This window comes from Gambusia affinis, linkage group LG03 (assembly GCF_019740435.1).
Source record: "Gambusia affinis linkage group LG03, SWU_Gaff_1.0, whole genome shotgun sequence".
Lineage (NCBI taxonomy): Eukaryota > Metazoa > Chordata > Actinopteri > Cyprinodontiformes > Poeciliidae > Gambusia > Gambusia affinis.
Genome location: NC_057870.1, coordinates 611,736 through 627,800, shown reverse-complemented (window position 1 = coordinate 627,800; position 16,065 = coordinate 611,736). Strand labels below are relative to the sequence as shown.

General features: G+C 39.9%; 1 protein-coding gene across 3 annotated transcripts in view; it reads right to left on the bottom strand.

Annotated features, from left to right (window-relative positions):
• apba1a (amyloid beta (A4) precursor protein-binding, family A, member 1a) overlaps window positions 1-15,635 on the bottom strand; it is a 29,141-nt gene extending 13,506 nt beyond the window's left edge. Inside the window, exons 1-3 of one of the 3 annotated variants that reach the window (XM_044111637.1) lie at window positions 15,566-15,635; window positions 11,145-12,599; window positions 697-762 (exon numbers count right to left, since the gene is read on the bottom strand). In XM_044111637.1, the coding sequence (XP_043967572.1) occupies window positions 697-762; window positions 11,145-12,494 (1,416 nt within the window). In that variant the 5' untranslated portion in view covers window positions 12,495-12,599; window positions 15,566-15,635. Of the gene's footprint in view, window positions 1-696; window positions 763-8,332; window positions 8,839-11,144; window positions 12,600-15,565 lie in introns of those variants that run through there. The other 2 variants (XM_044111638.1, XM_044111639.1) reach the window with 2 other exon arrangements.
• Between the last annotated feature and the right edge of the window lie 430 nt (window positions 15,636-16,065).

Sequence of the window (16,065 nt, the reverse complement as noted above, 5' to 3'; positions counted from 1 at the left end):
CTTACCTGTGCATAAACTCAACCACTGTTGAGAGGAGACCTGCAATTTTTTCTAAGTTTTCATTTATTATAGTTTGTTGTCACTAACATATTGTTATCATCATACATCAACTACTGATAATGCAGGACAGTTTTGCATTGACTGGCTTGTCAATGTTTAAAAAGAATACATTTCAATACATACCTGAGATTTTAAAAAAATCAAATAATACATTTTTTGTATCATTTTTTACCATCTACATTGTATCATCTGAATATGACTGTAGTTGGATTTAACTTCATTGTATGTAATTAGACCTTAATCACAATATATTTCAGTAGATTTTGCTGAAATGAATCTGATTGACTTCAACTGCATGCTCTGTATGAGGGATAAAGTCAATGACAACTCAACCTGTGCTATGTGCTCTTGTGACTCGATGCAATCTTCTGGGTTTCCTTAGAAATAAACCTTTAAATCTACTTTTAATAATTAATGGAGCATACTGCACTGTCTGTCAACTGGGATCAATTGGAATGTATGTGTGATTGAATTTAGTACAGTGCCTTCAGACAACATCTGTTGTAAATTGGTGCTATGTAATTTAATTTAATTTAATTTAATTTAATTTAATTTCAGAATGTCCCACTCCACACAGTAGGATTTCTCCAAATATAAAGAATCACCACATAACAGGAAAACCTAAAAAATCCTCACCTCACTTTGAGCACACTGGTCAGTCTGTTCCTTCTGCTTGGCTTGTTCTTCCTCGTGCTTCTCTACCTGATACAGCCAAAAATTTTCCATAGTTTTTGGTTATTGCCTGAAGGTAGCTCAATCTTAAAGAGTCACAGAAGAACTTGCACATGAAGGGCAGAGTAGGTGAAATGCATGAGCAAAGTCACAAAGAGTAAGCTCAGGTGACGCATTCAGGTTGGTCATGGGAAGATCATGTCAGAGCGGTACGTCATCTTGTTTTTTTCCTCTGCAAAATATCAAACATAAACCTTAATTCCCCCCAAAATTTATGAAGCAAGTAACTGCAACACATAAGTAAACCAGCATTCAAACAACAAAGAATACAAGAAACTTGCAACTATATTGTTAGAAAAGGGAAAAAGATTAACAAGTCATTCCATGCTGGTAATTGATCCCAAATTAAATATTTAGTGTGAGTTATCCAATACGCTTCTCTTTTTTGTTCCATAATGAATAAATTATTAGGTGTACAGAGGTAGAAGTAAGGGAGGTAAAAGGACTTTGCTGGAGTAAACAAACATAAGACAAACAAACTAATACTGAGACTAGAGCTGCACAAAATATTAAAATGGAGTCGCCATTGTTAAAATAATTGCAATATCACAATTGTAATTATTTTTAATTTTGATGCAAAATTAAAAAGGTTATAAAATGTTTCCAGCACCATACATTCTGATCCATCCTGGCAATAGTGCATTTATTCAGCTAAAATAACTCGTCACTAATATGTGACTAATATTAACCCACATACTACAAAACAGAGTGTCTTTCTATCTTTGTTAAAAGTTTATTATTTCACAAAGATAAAATTCTTTTTTAAAATTCCAACTTTCATAGCCACTATGGATAAAAATACTGCATATCAAGCAGTATTTTGAGATAAATGCACATTTAAAACTGAGCTCAACGGCTGCGGCCTGATTGCTGAGCTCAAGGAGGGTTTGTTTAAAACTTGTTTATGTGTGGATGTGTGGATGTTCACACAGACCAGTTGACATGGTCTGGACATGGTGAGAAGGAAAAAAGCAACAGAAAAACCTTATTTAAGCCTTGGGTGAGATTCATCCAGCTGAGAAGGGAATGTTTCACCACTGGCAGTATTTCAACTAACATGGTGATTTGCAGTGCATTCTTCTGTGAGAAGATTTACAAAAAAAGTGACCCAAATGAATATTAGATGGGACCGAGAAGAAACAACAAATTCAGGGTGAAATCTCCTGCAGTACCACCATAACACAGCAGAGGCAGCGAAGGGAAAGAACTACGGTACACTGATTGGGAAAAGAGACAAAACAAAGCCAGAGTCCCAGCTTCAACCTGGAAGACGATCCATGGAGAGTTATTAAATTTTCCAGAAATATGAATGCTTTTTCTGTGTGTGATGAATTAATATAACATACAAGTTTCACTTTTTCAGTAGAATTACTGATTGAAATAAACTTTTTCATGATCATTTAATTTCATGGCCAGTGTCTGTGGATTAAAATAGTTCTAAAAAAATACATTTTCTATGAAGGTCATTACTTTTTTCAATTTAGAGTGAGTTTTAAAAAAAATAGGCCTGCTATGTTTAAGAATATCAAAATTAAGAGCAGATTTTTTGTTGAAGTGGCACATTTAGTGTTGGAATCTGCTGTGCCTGCCTATACGTGTGAGACCTCATGTTCCTTTCAGGATCTTTGCTGCAGAGAGTGGAACAGGTGTTACAGGTGAACAGGTGATTCACGTTTCCCCACCATATACCGTTCCCCCATAGACACATGTAAAGAATAGACTCTTCATGGCTGCTCCTGCTGACGAGATTTAGGGCGGCCATCTTGGAGCGGTCGACAGCTCTACTCAGCGTTACGTGTCTGACAGGCGCAGTAAGTGTCAGCGCATTTAATCGAGCATAACTCGCTAAATACTAAACAGATTGTCACAATTTTCTTTTGCTGTAAACCTTATTCAAACTACCATAGCTACATTTACAAGAAAGTTATTTTAAATTTTTTTTTAATTGGATTGATACATAGTTCAGCATATTTAAATATTCATAATGGGAAAACAGAATAGATTTCAAATGGAATATTTTTATACTGATGTTTGATGAGCATTTTACAAAGCACACAACCAATTGTAATTTCTTAATATTTTATTTAGTAATATCAATACATATTTATATAAAAAAAACACAAAATAATACAATCATTGAGAAACAAAGATGTTTAAATAATGATTAATACTGAATAATGTATTAAACTACACATATTTATATGCATGTATATGGATTTTATTTGTGTTTTCCAGCTGAGGAGTTGTAGCTTAAGAGATTCAGCAGCTGAGATTCATCCATGCAGTGAATCCGTCTCTCCCTCTTCTTCCTCACATGATGTGAGGAAGAAAACAGGAGCTATCTTACTTTTGACAGAGTTTAGGAATTACATATAAATAATAGTATTTGCTACCTTGTGTCGCATAATCTTTATCACTGTTAGAAAATAATTTAAACTTTTTCAGATTTACAAAATCTTGGTTAGCCTTCATAGAGGGGCTGAACCAGGTATTACACCTGAGTGAAGTTGCCCCCCCACACACTCCCCCCCCCCCACATCTCCCCCCCCACACACCTCCCCCCCCCCCACACACACACACACCTCCCCCCCCACCCCACCCCCCACACACACACACCTTCTTCAAATCAGACAAAATGGGTGTCAATCAACTCAACTCTGTTTGTGCTGGTTTGTGCAGCAAAAAGTTTTATTTGTGCAGCTTTGGCCACTCTTAGAACTACGGGAGGTACAAACTCTGCTCATTCATTTTTAGCTTACAGAAAAAGCACCAAGCTGCCAAATAAACAAAAGCAAACTGACCAATAAGATTTAAGCTTTGTCATGCCCTTTGACCCCCACAAACTCAGACGTACAAGATTTTTTTTTTCCAACAATTTTGTTAATTGTAAAGAGGGTTTGATAATAAAAATTTCAGAAATTAGTCTTTTCTTTTTTACTTCAAGGAAAATCTTAAGGAAGGCAGAGTGGAAGCAGCCTGCAGGCACTGCTGCCCTCCAATAAAATCCTGCAGGGGTCTGCGCAGTTCTGAACTTTAACCATAGAAAAGAGTTTAATGCATAAAGAAATTTATTTTAAACATTTTTTGTATTTAATTTTTAACAAAAATCTAAGTATAAACAAATGTTATTCATTCAATGTAAAAATATGAAATGCAATCATTTCTTTGGCAGTGCTCCCTGATGACAATGGCTAATTTTAGAACTTGCTCCACGGGCGACTGACAAGGTCCCCTCAGGCGCTCGGTCGCCCGCGGAGCGACTGACACACTGACACACCGTGGAGGTGTTGGTGAGCCCTGCTTTAGAGTGATAGCAGCACAAACAAACATTTTTGCTGCACAAACAAGCACAAATGGAGTCAAGTTGATTGACACCTATTTTGATTGATTTGGAGAAAGTGGGGGGTCAACTTCACTCATGTTTGTAACGCACCAAGTATTACAGCTAGTATTAGCTGGCAATTTTCCAGTGGACATAAATACAGTTTAGTAATATTCTATTCACAAAAAATAGGCGGTACTTATGAGAAGTTATCCCCCGAGATCTCACGTCAATAGTCCGTCGATCTGAACAAAAATATCCCTCAGTGCTAAGGCTTCTGCTGCTGTTTTGGTTTAGCCAAGTAAGAGGAACCACAGACATGAATACGTAGACGCCTCATTGAACTCTGAATCCTACGTTATGTCGGCGCCATTTTGTATGTGGCAGTCAAGAGATCGGAGTTCCCTAAGTCATATGTTGTGTGGACTTGTTTCAACCGTTTTACAATTTAAACTGGATTCATTGGCATTACCTTTCACAGGTAAGAATGAAAGAAAATATTAATGCAATTTTTATGAGCAGAATTACTTGACTTTGCAGCCAGAAACTCGCTTCTAAACAACCGAGAAATATTTCCTTTATAGCTAAATTGGCCAGAAGTAACCACTAATTGTAATTTTCTTAGCGTAGCTAACGTTTTCATACTGTGTTTTCTAATGAGAGAGAGCTGACGAGAAACTGCTGTTAGAGGGAAAGTTTATTAAAGACCAGGGGCCTCATGCATAAAAGAATGCACAGTTTACCATGAAAACGTCACATACAGAAAGATTTAGAAAAGTGCGGCGCACAAAAAATTTTGGATGTATAAAGCCGTACGCAGGCGCGTGGCTGTGCATCTTTCCTTTATAAATCCCAGTTTGCAGGAAAAAAGGCGCAGCTGCTGGTTAGCCCTGTCACTACCCATAAATACATATGCAAATTAGTATTAAAACACAGAGGTCTGCTCCACCTGAAGCAATAACCATGGCAACTTCCTTGTTTGTAGCAGTACAAATATTTATTATAATAATAACAATATATTTTATTTAAAAGGTGCTTCCAGGACCAAAGGATCGCCACTCAGAAATAATGATAAAAAAAACAAACAAATAAATAAATAAATAAAGAATGCCTGTTTGAACAGTAGCGCATTTAGCCGGAATTTAAAAACAGAAAACATGTCAGAGAGTCTTTGAGTGAGGAATGTGGACATTTATTCTTAATAGTAGAATCATACTTATAAGTTTACATTTACAGAATAGAGATGCTTTCTGTCCCTAAAGGCACATTCTCAAAGCAGGCCTGGCTCGACTGAAGGATGACTGCAGATGGACCGGTACCGGTACCACGGCTCCTTTTTAAAGTTTTGCTCAGAGATCCAGGATAATCAGTCTGGATTAATCTAAACACTAATAAACCATCATCTACATGATCAATATGATCTCTGATCAATGGCTCCCTCTGATTCCTTCCCATGGTGATGTTCTCCTTCAGAGCCGAAGCTCCACATTTACGCGGCTCACCTTTATGCAGCTACTGATATACGTGTGATTGTCTCCACACCTGATCACCTTAAAAATAATCAAACATGACCTGTCTGGAGTTAATCTGCTGATCCAACCCTGTTTTCTTTTTCAGTCAGAATGAAATGACCCCATAGATGCATTTCATGAGCTTCGGCACACAGACGATGCGTTACATCTTTAAGAGACAAAAACTGAGGAAAACTATTTACCTTGAAGTGGGGTTTTCACATCCTTTTATTTTTATTTTCTTTCTTTTTTATTTTTTTGGGCGTTTGGTTATTGTCTGAGGACAAATGTGGTTCAGTTTCATTGTTTACGTTTAAAAAAATTACATATTGAAATAAATTTTAAAAAGCATCAGGTTTGAAACTTCTTGGTCTAAATAACTGAATGTAGTCAGATGTCAGTGAATTTAGGGGAGTTTTGATGCTTTGTAGTTTGACATTGTTCACAGAAAATGTTACATTTCTGTGCCGCACATTTTCACGCCACTGAAAAAGTGTGCGTATATTTATGCAAACTTTGACGCAAAGTTCATTTTTATACATGTTGACTTGTGCGTAAAATATCGCGTTGCACATTTCTGTGATCATTAGCAAGGGACTCTGAATTTAAACACCTGCTCTCCTGATTATTTGTCAGAAAATGTGTGTGGTTCATCTTAATTTTGTGTTAATTGAACCGAAATACTCCGAACTGTGCAGCAGGCGCACATGATGAAAGCTAAGGTACCGGGCCACAGAAGAAATAATTAAACGTTTTGTTTTATGTATTATTTGAGTCTGGAGGATCTTTTATTTAGAAAATCCTTTAACCGGATTCTCTTGGCTACGTTTTGCACGCCAACATTGAGCCACAAGCAGCAAAATGAGTCAGAAACAGATCAGATTCTTTGTAAAGTTTCTTTATGAAGGGAAAAGGCCCAGAGAAGAGACAGGAGGATGGATTTATCCCGGTAGGTGATTCCCACATTCAAAGTTCTGCATGATATGGTGACCGGCTGCTAAGGAGGCAATGAAGCTTCAAGCTGCTTCACCACTAGAGACCAAACATCCTGTGGATTAGCAACACTTGGGGTGTCACTGTCTCTCATCACTCCCAGGTGGGACCGTCTCGTTGCAGAGAAACAAGCTCAGAGCTCCCATTAGTCGTTATCGTGAGTTAAAATTTTCACCAAAATACAATGTTCGTTTTTGTGGCGCATCTGTATCTTATTTTGAAGGGATATGTAGACGTTACCGTAGAGACCAGAGTCAGAGAGCATTAAGGTAGTGGTTGAGACGAGATGAGAGGAGCAGAGCTTGTGAGTTTGAGGTCTGGTTCACACGGCACGATTGAAGGACAATTTTCCAAACCTCGGTGACCACAGAGCCGATAAAAGTCCAACAGGTTCGGTCGGTTCGTGTGTCCAGCCACACGGCAGGAGCAACACACCACACAAGAACCGATTCAAGAAAAGATCCCGACTCCAGAAGAAAATCCAGTAAACCCTCAACATACCATACATGAATTTAGAATAATTAAACACGGATGATGATGTAGAAACAGTAGTGATAGTTTGTGGAATCATGTTCCTCGATAAAAGTCGTAACAAATAGAAAAGGTGAGTGGAGCTGCTCTATTTGCTGCACTGTGCACTAAACCAGACTCTCAGTTGCTTGATGTCAGCTGTTTGGGATTCCCCTCTGTGCTTACGTCACCACACTTTCTGATTGGCTACTTGTCACACTCAACAGGTTACGTTCTCACTCCCAGTCAGGGGAAACCCCACAGGCTGATTTTAGATCAGAGCGGTCCCAAAGTTCTACCGACTGGACCAGATCAGTCGTGACACACCAAACACTACAGGTAGGAGTACGGAGGGAAAATAGTCTCAAAATATCTGTGTGTGTGTAAAAGTATCTGTGCCTGAGTAATACTGGATTTGTAACTCGTGTAAGCATCTTTGTGTGTAACTTTGGATAGTTGTGTCTGTAAAACTAATTTCTAATTTATTGACTTCTATGTGTATAAATAACATTTTATATTTATTTCTACACAGGACAAAACGGCTGTCTGATGGATTGGGTCTGGTGTTATTTTACTTACTGGAGGATCAGAACCTTTCAGATCTCAACACACTGATCCTCTAACGGGATCCTCAGATCCAGCCATTGATGTCTGGTGTCCTGCAACATTTAGATACGTCCTGGTCCAACATGCCTGAATTAAATGACTGCTTAGGATAGTCAAGTTCTCCAGAGTCCTGCTAATGACCTCTGACCTCATGATTTGACTTGGGTGCGTTAAAGAAGAGACATCTAAAGGTTGGAGGACACCGACCCTCCTGAACTGGAGCCAGTCAGGAAGGTGTCCCCTTACAGCTGAACCTGCATAACAAAAAGCAGCCTGCACAACCTCAAGAGGCCAGGGGTCGTAACACAGCTGAAGCAACAAAATACGGTTCAGTGACAGTGACCCACATCCATAACTGCCAACTTTGGCATGATAAAACTAGATCAACCTGGGTTAAAGTTAAGACTGTGAAGATAGACTTACACTGTGGTGAGTGAGAGACTAAAAATACACGGATTTAGCTTCGAACAGCTAAAGTAGCATAGCTCACATAAACATTAGCTCCCTCTAACAAAAACATATGAGGAGGGCAGAGTATCAACATACCAGACATATAAAACGTAATGTGAAATTCTTATCTACATTAGCTTCTACTTACTTCTGAGGGCAGACCACCAGGTTGCTCCATCTTGCTTCTTGAATTGCCTGCCTATTTTTCCGGCCAGTGAACCATCCCGCCACCCAGTGGTCGTTTATCAGACCACTTAGTCTCCTGTACCGCTCAAAAATGCACAATATGTGAATGAATAATTTGGGATATTAAGGAATTGCTGAGATATACCACTTCGGCACAAGCACAGTGAGAAACATTTAGAGGATAAAAACACTAGACTCAGAGTAAAACTCAGATGACCCAGCTTTCGACTAGCATGTAAACGCACCATCTACACACAAATCTGGGAGCTTCAGACGCATGAAACGAGTCTCAAACCCGGATCTGTGTGTAAATGCAGTTTTGTGCGTGTACCAGGTGACTTGTGTGTACTTTTTCAACATTTGTAGGCGTAAGAGAACGTTTAATTTATTTATAAGACTTACAAATCATGTTTCAGAGACACAACTTTCCAAAGTTACACACAAAGATGCTTACACGAGTTACAGTATTACACACACACAGATATTTTGAGACAATTTTCACTTCATACAGGAGGATCAATTACTGTTATCACAAGCGACACGCTTAGAAGTCACAACGCTCTAAGATCGTCAAAATTTAAAATTGTGCCGCATGACGACCCCTCTCTCCCACCCAGATCGCAGTAAAATTGCCAAGTCTTGATTGATCCGCGGTGACAAAAAGGTTGGAGACTACTGACCTAGAGGACTTGCTATTTACGTTTTACAAAGGAATTTTAAAAAGCATTAACTGGCTGTAACTCGGCACAGCTGCTGCCGAATTACTGTCCGCAGTCCGCATATAGATTCAGACAAATAAAGAAAAACATTGTTCAAGAAAGATTGGTAGAGACTGTCCCCTTCAGTCCAAAGTTGGTGGGGACATGGGGACTTAAACAACTCCCTACGAACATGATATTTAGGATATGTAGTGCGTAATGCAACGACATTATTATTAACTGCATACACAAATTGTGTGTGGAAAATGTCTTTAAAAACTAAGGAGAGACAGGAAAAATTTTGGGTTTCAAATTAGCAGGAATCTCCTGGAAGGAGAGCAACTCCTAGACCAGATCTAGTCCTCTCTCTTGTCAAGGAAAGATCTCAGAGATCTTTCTCTGAAGGAAAGATCTCAGAGATCTTTCCTTCAGAGAAAGATCTCTGAGATCTTTCTCTGAAGGAAAGATCTCAGAGATCTTTCTCTGAAGGAAAGATCTCAGAGATCTTTCTCTGAAGGAAAGATCTCAGAGATCTTTCTCTGAAGGAAAGATCTCAGAGATCTTTCTCTGAAGGAAAGATCTCAGAGATCTTTCTCTGAAGGAAAGATCTCAGAGATCTTTCTCTGAAGGAAAGATCTCAGAGATCTTTCTCTGAAGTTTCAGCAAGTTGCTGTCCTTCCAGGAGATTTGAAACCCAAAATTTTTCCTGAAGACATTTTGTCTTCAAACAACAACGGTTGTTTAAGAACTTCAGAAATTTCAATCAGAAATGACAATACAGCCTGGTTAAAGTTCCAGTCTCCTGAGCCCCACACCATGGTCTTAACGTCTGGACCCAATGACTCTGACAGTCTTGCCAAGGCAGATTATAGGTAAGCAGTGGTTCATTTCTCAATAGCAAACGATGCCAGATATATTTGATTATATTTTTAAGAAGCTTATACAACCCTGTCAGTGTTTAGCTACTGGGATGACCGATTGAGAGGATGCATGTGTGCAAGTCTACAAGGATGAGACAAACATTTAAGTGAATGCTGAGTTTACATGATGTTCATGAAGTGCATCATTCTAACCTTTGCTTTGTATCTGCTTTCCAAATGCAGAGAGGATCTTGCAGAGAACACCTGATTGTCAACATGTGAGTCTCGAGCTCATAAGTGATAACTCTGGACTCTGTGACTCATTCGTCTTGATAAAGACAGAGTCTTTTTGTCACATGTATTAATTCTGACCGTAGTCCATCTTTCATGTGGACACATGCTGTTTTGTTTTTTGTTTCTTTTTCAGATCTCAGTCATACTTTGTGAGAATACTGGACAGGAAATGAAATCAGTTCTGTTTTTCACAGAATGTTTAAATCGAAACAGTTTCTTAAAGTGGATCAATCACAATCTATTCTTTAAACCTTTATTATTATTATTATTATTATTATTATTATTATTATTATTATTATTACTTCCTTCTTATGTACATGTATGAGCTCATTTCATTTACTTTCATGTTCTGCTCAGGTTACTATGCCATTTGGAGGTCAAGAGACAGTTTATACAGTATACCTTATATATTGTGACTGGATCTGTTTGTTTGTAATGATATTTTTTTCAAAGGTGTTGACCTTTTTATTTGAGTTGCCTTTTTTTAATACCAATTATGTTTTGACTCTTACTTGAGAGATTTTTTTAAATGAACTTTTTAGTTGTTAAGATTACAACTGAAAACTGGTAATGAGTGATGGCGCCCTGTCTTTCACTACATCGTTGTGTGAATATAATGCATTAAATCTATTAATCTGTGGGAGGATGCATGTCAGTGTTCTGATACTCCCTGTCAGAACACTGACATGCTGAATCCTGGAACATTGCTTACAATGAAAACCAGATGGATGTTTTGTGTTAGGTGGGAATTCACCAAGAGAAACAAATGTGTAAAGCAATCCTCTTTCTTCCTACAATTGTTTCTCACTCATCTTAAATGATAGTCACTTGATTTAACCTGTGTAAGAACCCTAGACTTAAAGTTAACTGTTAACATAATTCAAATAATCATGTGCAGTGTAAATCAAAGCTTTGTACTTACATCATCTCCATGAAATGGCTGGAAATCATACTCTGTATTTGAACTCAAATCCTGTCTCATCACCCAAACTGGTTCCTTTGGTTCATCCGGTGTATAAGGGGATCTTATAGTTCTTGTCTTCACCTCTTCAATAGCCTCCCTAATGTCCTTAATGACCAAAGAGATAGCATCTGCCTTCTCCTGACTATTCTTCATTGATAAAGTCTCATCAGAACAATTCAGAACCCGGTGTGTGACTGAGTCGTCCCGGCTTGCAGCTTTGCAGTTTTTGTTTGAACTGATTTGACTTGTAGGTTCAGAATGATCTTTCAGGGGCGTTTTTTTAGCTTTTGCTTTGCTTCCAAGATTTTGAGGGCTTCGGTTGGGCTCAGCTACAGATTGTTCATTGTCCTCATCCAGGTCACAGCTAGCAGTGCTTTGGTACTGGGCAAACTCTGCATCCTTTTCTGGACTGTCTGACTCACCATCAGAGCGCTGGGCATAGTGACGCAATCTTGAGCCAACAGCCTCTTTCAGATGGTGATGCCTATCTCTCTCTTTACTTTGCAAATGCTGAATGCTGGTTTTTCTCTGATTTAGAGATTGTTTTTCATTTGAAAAAACAGGAAAAAGTGAAGCTGGAACATCACAGATTTCTTCATAAACTTGGTCAGAGAATGAATAGATCTCATACAAGTCAGTATATACATTTTCTGAGTTTTCACAGGCTGCACAAATAGCTTGGCCTACAGTGTAGCTAACTGGTTCGGAATAGACGTTGCCGGTGTAGTCAGCATTCAGCATCTCATCTGTTTCATTTGGTCTTTCAGGATCTTGACTGTCTTGCATGGGTTTGCATGTCAGAGACAGAAATTGAGAGGCGGTGTCATTAGGTGAACAAGGATGTTGCTGTTCAGCCATAGCACTTTCTCTGTTTTCTTTCTTTCTATATTGTTCTTGGGGGACATGGGTCCTCACCGGGTCTTTTAACACTGATTGTTCCTCATTTACTGACATTAACCCCCGACCACTATTTGTCTGCTGTGGATAGGGGGATCTCTCTGCCTCTCCCCGTTGCCACAATGTTTGCCTCTCCCACTCATCTTTCATCTGGGCTTTACTCTCTCCTTGCCTACAATAAGATCTTCCTGCTGATCTGGTGACAGGATAAGTCATCTGTGGTTGAGGAGTTTTGAGGTCCACGTCTACCTTCTGTGGTCTGCACTGATCAGGAACCCTGAGTCGTCCTCCATTACCTTCTGTAGTTGAGGTTTCAAAGCATCTAATGCATTTCTCTTGGTTGCCCAGGTTACAGTATTGGCCATTTTGGCACATGTTCTGATGACAAAGTCCGGTGTCCATGTCTTCCATTGTTCCCTCGTCAAGTTTTAATTTCTGGTGGATTTTTGGTATCTGGTGGACTTAACGGTGAGAAAAAAAAACTCACCAAAAAACCCAAAGACATCTGAAAGAAAACTGAAAAGAGAATAGAAAAGAGAGAACATTTTCAGATACAACATAATAAAGACATTGATTTTATAACACACCCAAGTTAGTCTTTGCATGTTCTGCTGCACCTCTTACTTACAAGTTTTCTACCTGTGAATTCTGAAATAATCAACAAACATCCCCACCAGCATAACAAATGACTCTGACTAACTTGTCCAGAAAAGAGAAACATCTAGTTAAACACAAGTTGATGATTTGTAGATTGAGGGGAGATTGAATATTTCTGAACACACCATAGCCTGACCATGGGTGTTTTGTTTGGACTGATTTTAGATCACATGATTAAATGCCAACTTCCTTTTTTAGTCAAAAAATGGAAAAATCACATTTACTGGATGACATTTTATTGTTTGACTTGAGCCACCCTGGTGCATCTTCATATTTAAAGATTTTGTTATGATTTAGAAATAGAAGTGCCAGGGGTGTTGTGGTGGCACAGCGGTAGAGAACAACCCACATAAGGAGGCCTTAGTCCTCGGAGCGGCCACTCAGGTTTGAGTTCTGGCCTGCTGACTTTTGCCTTGTCCACCTCTCTCATTAGCCACTCTTCTGTGTGACCATTTCAAATAAAGGCCACTACAGGCAACAACTCTTAAATTCTGGCATTTCTATTTCTTTTTTTACTTATTTAGAAGCAAGATCAAGTGACATTGTGTCAAATCAAAGAAGGTGCAATAAAACTGGGGGCACGACCCAAAAATAGTTTTTTTAATGCAATTTAATTATAAAGTGGCAGTTCTATGCCAAAGAAGGGCTTAGCAAAAATGTGAGTTCACAACTAATGAATAAACCGTTTCCTATAGATAAGATTTTGTCCAGACTACCTGGAGGGAAATCAGACTGTCAGGACTCTGGGGTTTTGGGATTTTGTTTATTTCTGTGTTACTGTTACGGTCACTGACCTCTAGGGGCGCTCTTCATGAGAGAGCTTTTTCTTTGTGTTTCAGTTCCACCTGGCTGCCACAGGTGCAATGTGTTGGAGCTCGTCAGCCACCCCATAAAGAGCTTTAAACCAGAGATGTCAGATCCCTTTTCCCTTTTTCCTTGAGCCTTTATTCTGATGTGATACTGACTGTGGACTGACTGTGGACTGATTGAACTGACCGTGAACTGACCGTGAACTGACCGTGAACTGACCGTGAACTGACCGTGGACTGACCGTGAACTGACCGTGGACCGACCGTGGACCGACCGTGAACTGACCGTGAACCGACCGTGGACCGACCGTGGACCGACCGTGGACCGACCGTGAACCGACCGTGGACTGACCGTGAACTGACCGTGGACTGACCGTGGACCGACCGTGGACCGACCGTGGACCGACCGTGGACCGACCGTGGACCGACCGTGGACCGACCGTGGACCGACCGTGGACTGACCGTGAACCGACCGTGGACCGACCGTGGACCGACCGTGGACCGACCGTGGACCGACCGTGGACCGACCGTGAACCGACCGTGGACCGACCGTGGACCGACCGTGAACTGACCGTGAACTGACCGTGGACTGACCGTGGACCGACCGTGGACCGACCGTGGACCGACCGTGGACCGACCGTGAACCGACCGTGGACCGACCGTGGACCGACCGTGGACCGACCGTGGACCGACCGTGAACTGACTGTGGACTGACTGGACAATTTTGCTGTGAGCAATCTGTGAAGCTTCAAGTGTTTAAAGTTTTGTTTCTCTTCACAGTTGAAGCTGGTTGGTTCTCTGCCATTTTGTTTAACTGTTTTCTCCTCTTTTGTGGTTAGCCAGGGAGTTCAGGTTTTGTACTTTGTTTTCCGTTCCCTTCTAGAAAGTGTTTTTTATTTTAGAATTAAAAGGGGGTGTTTTGTTTGTTGTTTTGGCCTTGGAGACCCTGAAGCTTAAAGCTTCCCTGTGCTTGTTGTTTATTGTGACTGAGATTTTATTTTGAACTATCAATTAAACTATATTTTTGCTACAGATACCAACTGTTTAGGATACTTTATTTTGTGTTACAGCCAGTGCCAGTATTTACCCTTACTGGTCTGGGGGGGGGGGGTTGTAACAATTACTAAGATCTTGCATCTGTCCCTGTCTCAGGCCAGAGTCCCATCCTGCCTGAAATCCTCCACCAATGTTCCCATTCCTAAAAAAAAAATCACAGATCACCTGCCTGAACGACTACAGACTAGTGGCTCTCACTAGTCTGCTAGCTCTCCCATTGGTGATGAAATGCTTTGAAAGAGTCACATCTTAGCATTCATTCCTCACACCTTTGATACACACCAGCTTGCTTATTCATTTTTCTTTTGTATCCTAATTTTAAACAAATAAGAAAAATCAATTGTCACATCAGCCCCACCAAGATTGTTTTTCCACCACTTGCCACTGGGCATCGTTTACCCACAATGCAGCTAATAGACACATTGCAATACATAAACATAGACATGTAAACATATTTCTTGGCATTAATGATAACCCATAACCTCAGCTGGTTTGAAATCACTGCATCACACAGTCTTTCAGCGCCAATATTAGATGATCTATCTATTTATATCTATCTATCTATATCTATATGTATCTATGTATTTATCAGGACAGATAGAGACATTGGTCTGGTTATCAGAAACAGCATCTATAAAAACTAAACTAGGCAGGACCACGGAAGCTGCGCCTGGCAATAACAAAGCTTGAGGCCGATTCCTCCAAGAAGGCTTGTTGTTGGATATTAAGAGAAACCAGCTCGTCGTCGTGAATAGGATGTCCTAGCTTTGCAGTCAATTTGGATCTGAGGATAGTCTCTCTTCGGAAAGCCAGGGAAGATTTTTCTGTAACTGTTCCGATAATCAGCAATGTGGGCGGCGAAACAAACCTTTCTCAAAGAGCACAGCTTGTTGGGAAATTCACAGATTTTAGGTCTATTAGACAGTGAAAGAATTTCAGTAGAATGTTGAACAAACTCACCAGCTGTCAGGAGGAATGTTAGCAGTGTGTAGCGGTTTATTCCACCACCAACACGCGGTTCATCATCAACGCAGCGACTGCTATGTGAGAGAGAGAGAGAGAGAGAGAGAGAGAGAGAGAGAGAGAGAGGGGGGGGGGGGGAGTCTGCTCTCTGTCTTCCAACCTCTTTATGATTCGCGGATCAAAACTGCGGATTGCATCTCCATGCTTCAGGTAGCCTACTGCTCGTTTATATTGTTTCCTTCGTATTATTATATTATTTTTGATTGCTATATGTACATAACACATAGACCAAATTAATGTTTTCACAAATCATTTGCAGGAAGAACAAGAGACAATTAAAATCTCTCCCTATTTAACTTGTAATTTATTTTAAAAAAGCCAACACTCATTTATCCATTCATCTATATCCTGCTTTATCTTTGCATGGTCATTGGTGGCTGCCGCCCATCTGCTCATTGTGAGAGCAGGAGGGTATACCTGCGTCAGGACTCTGGGTT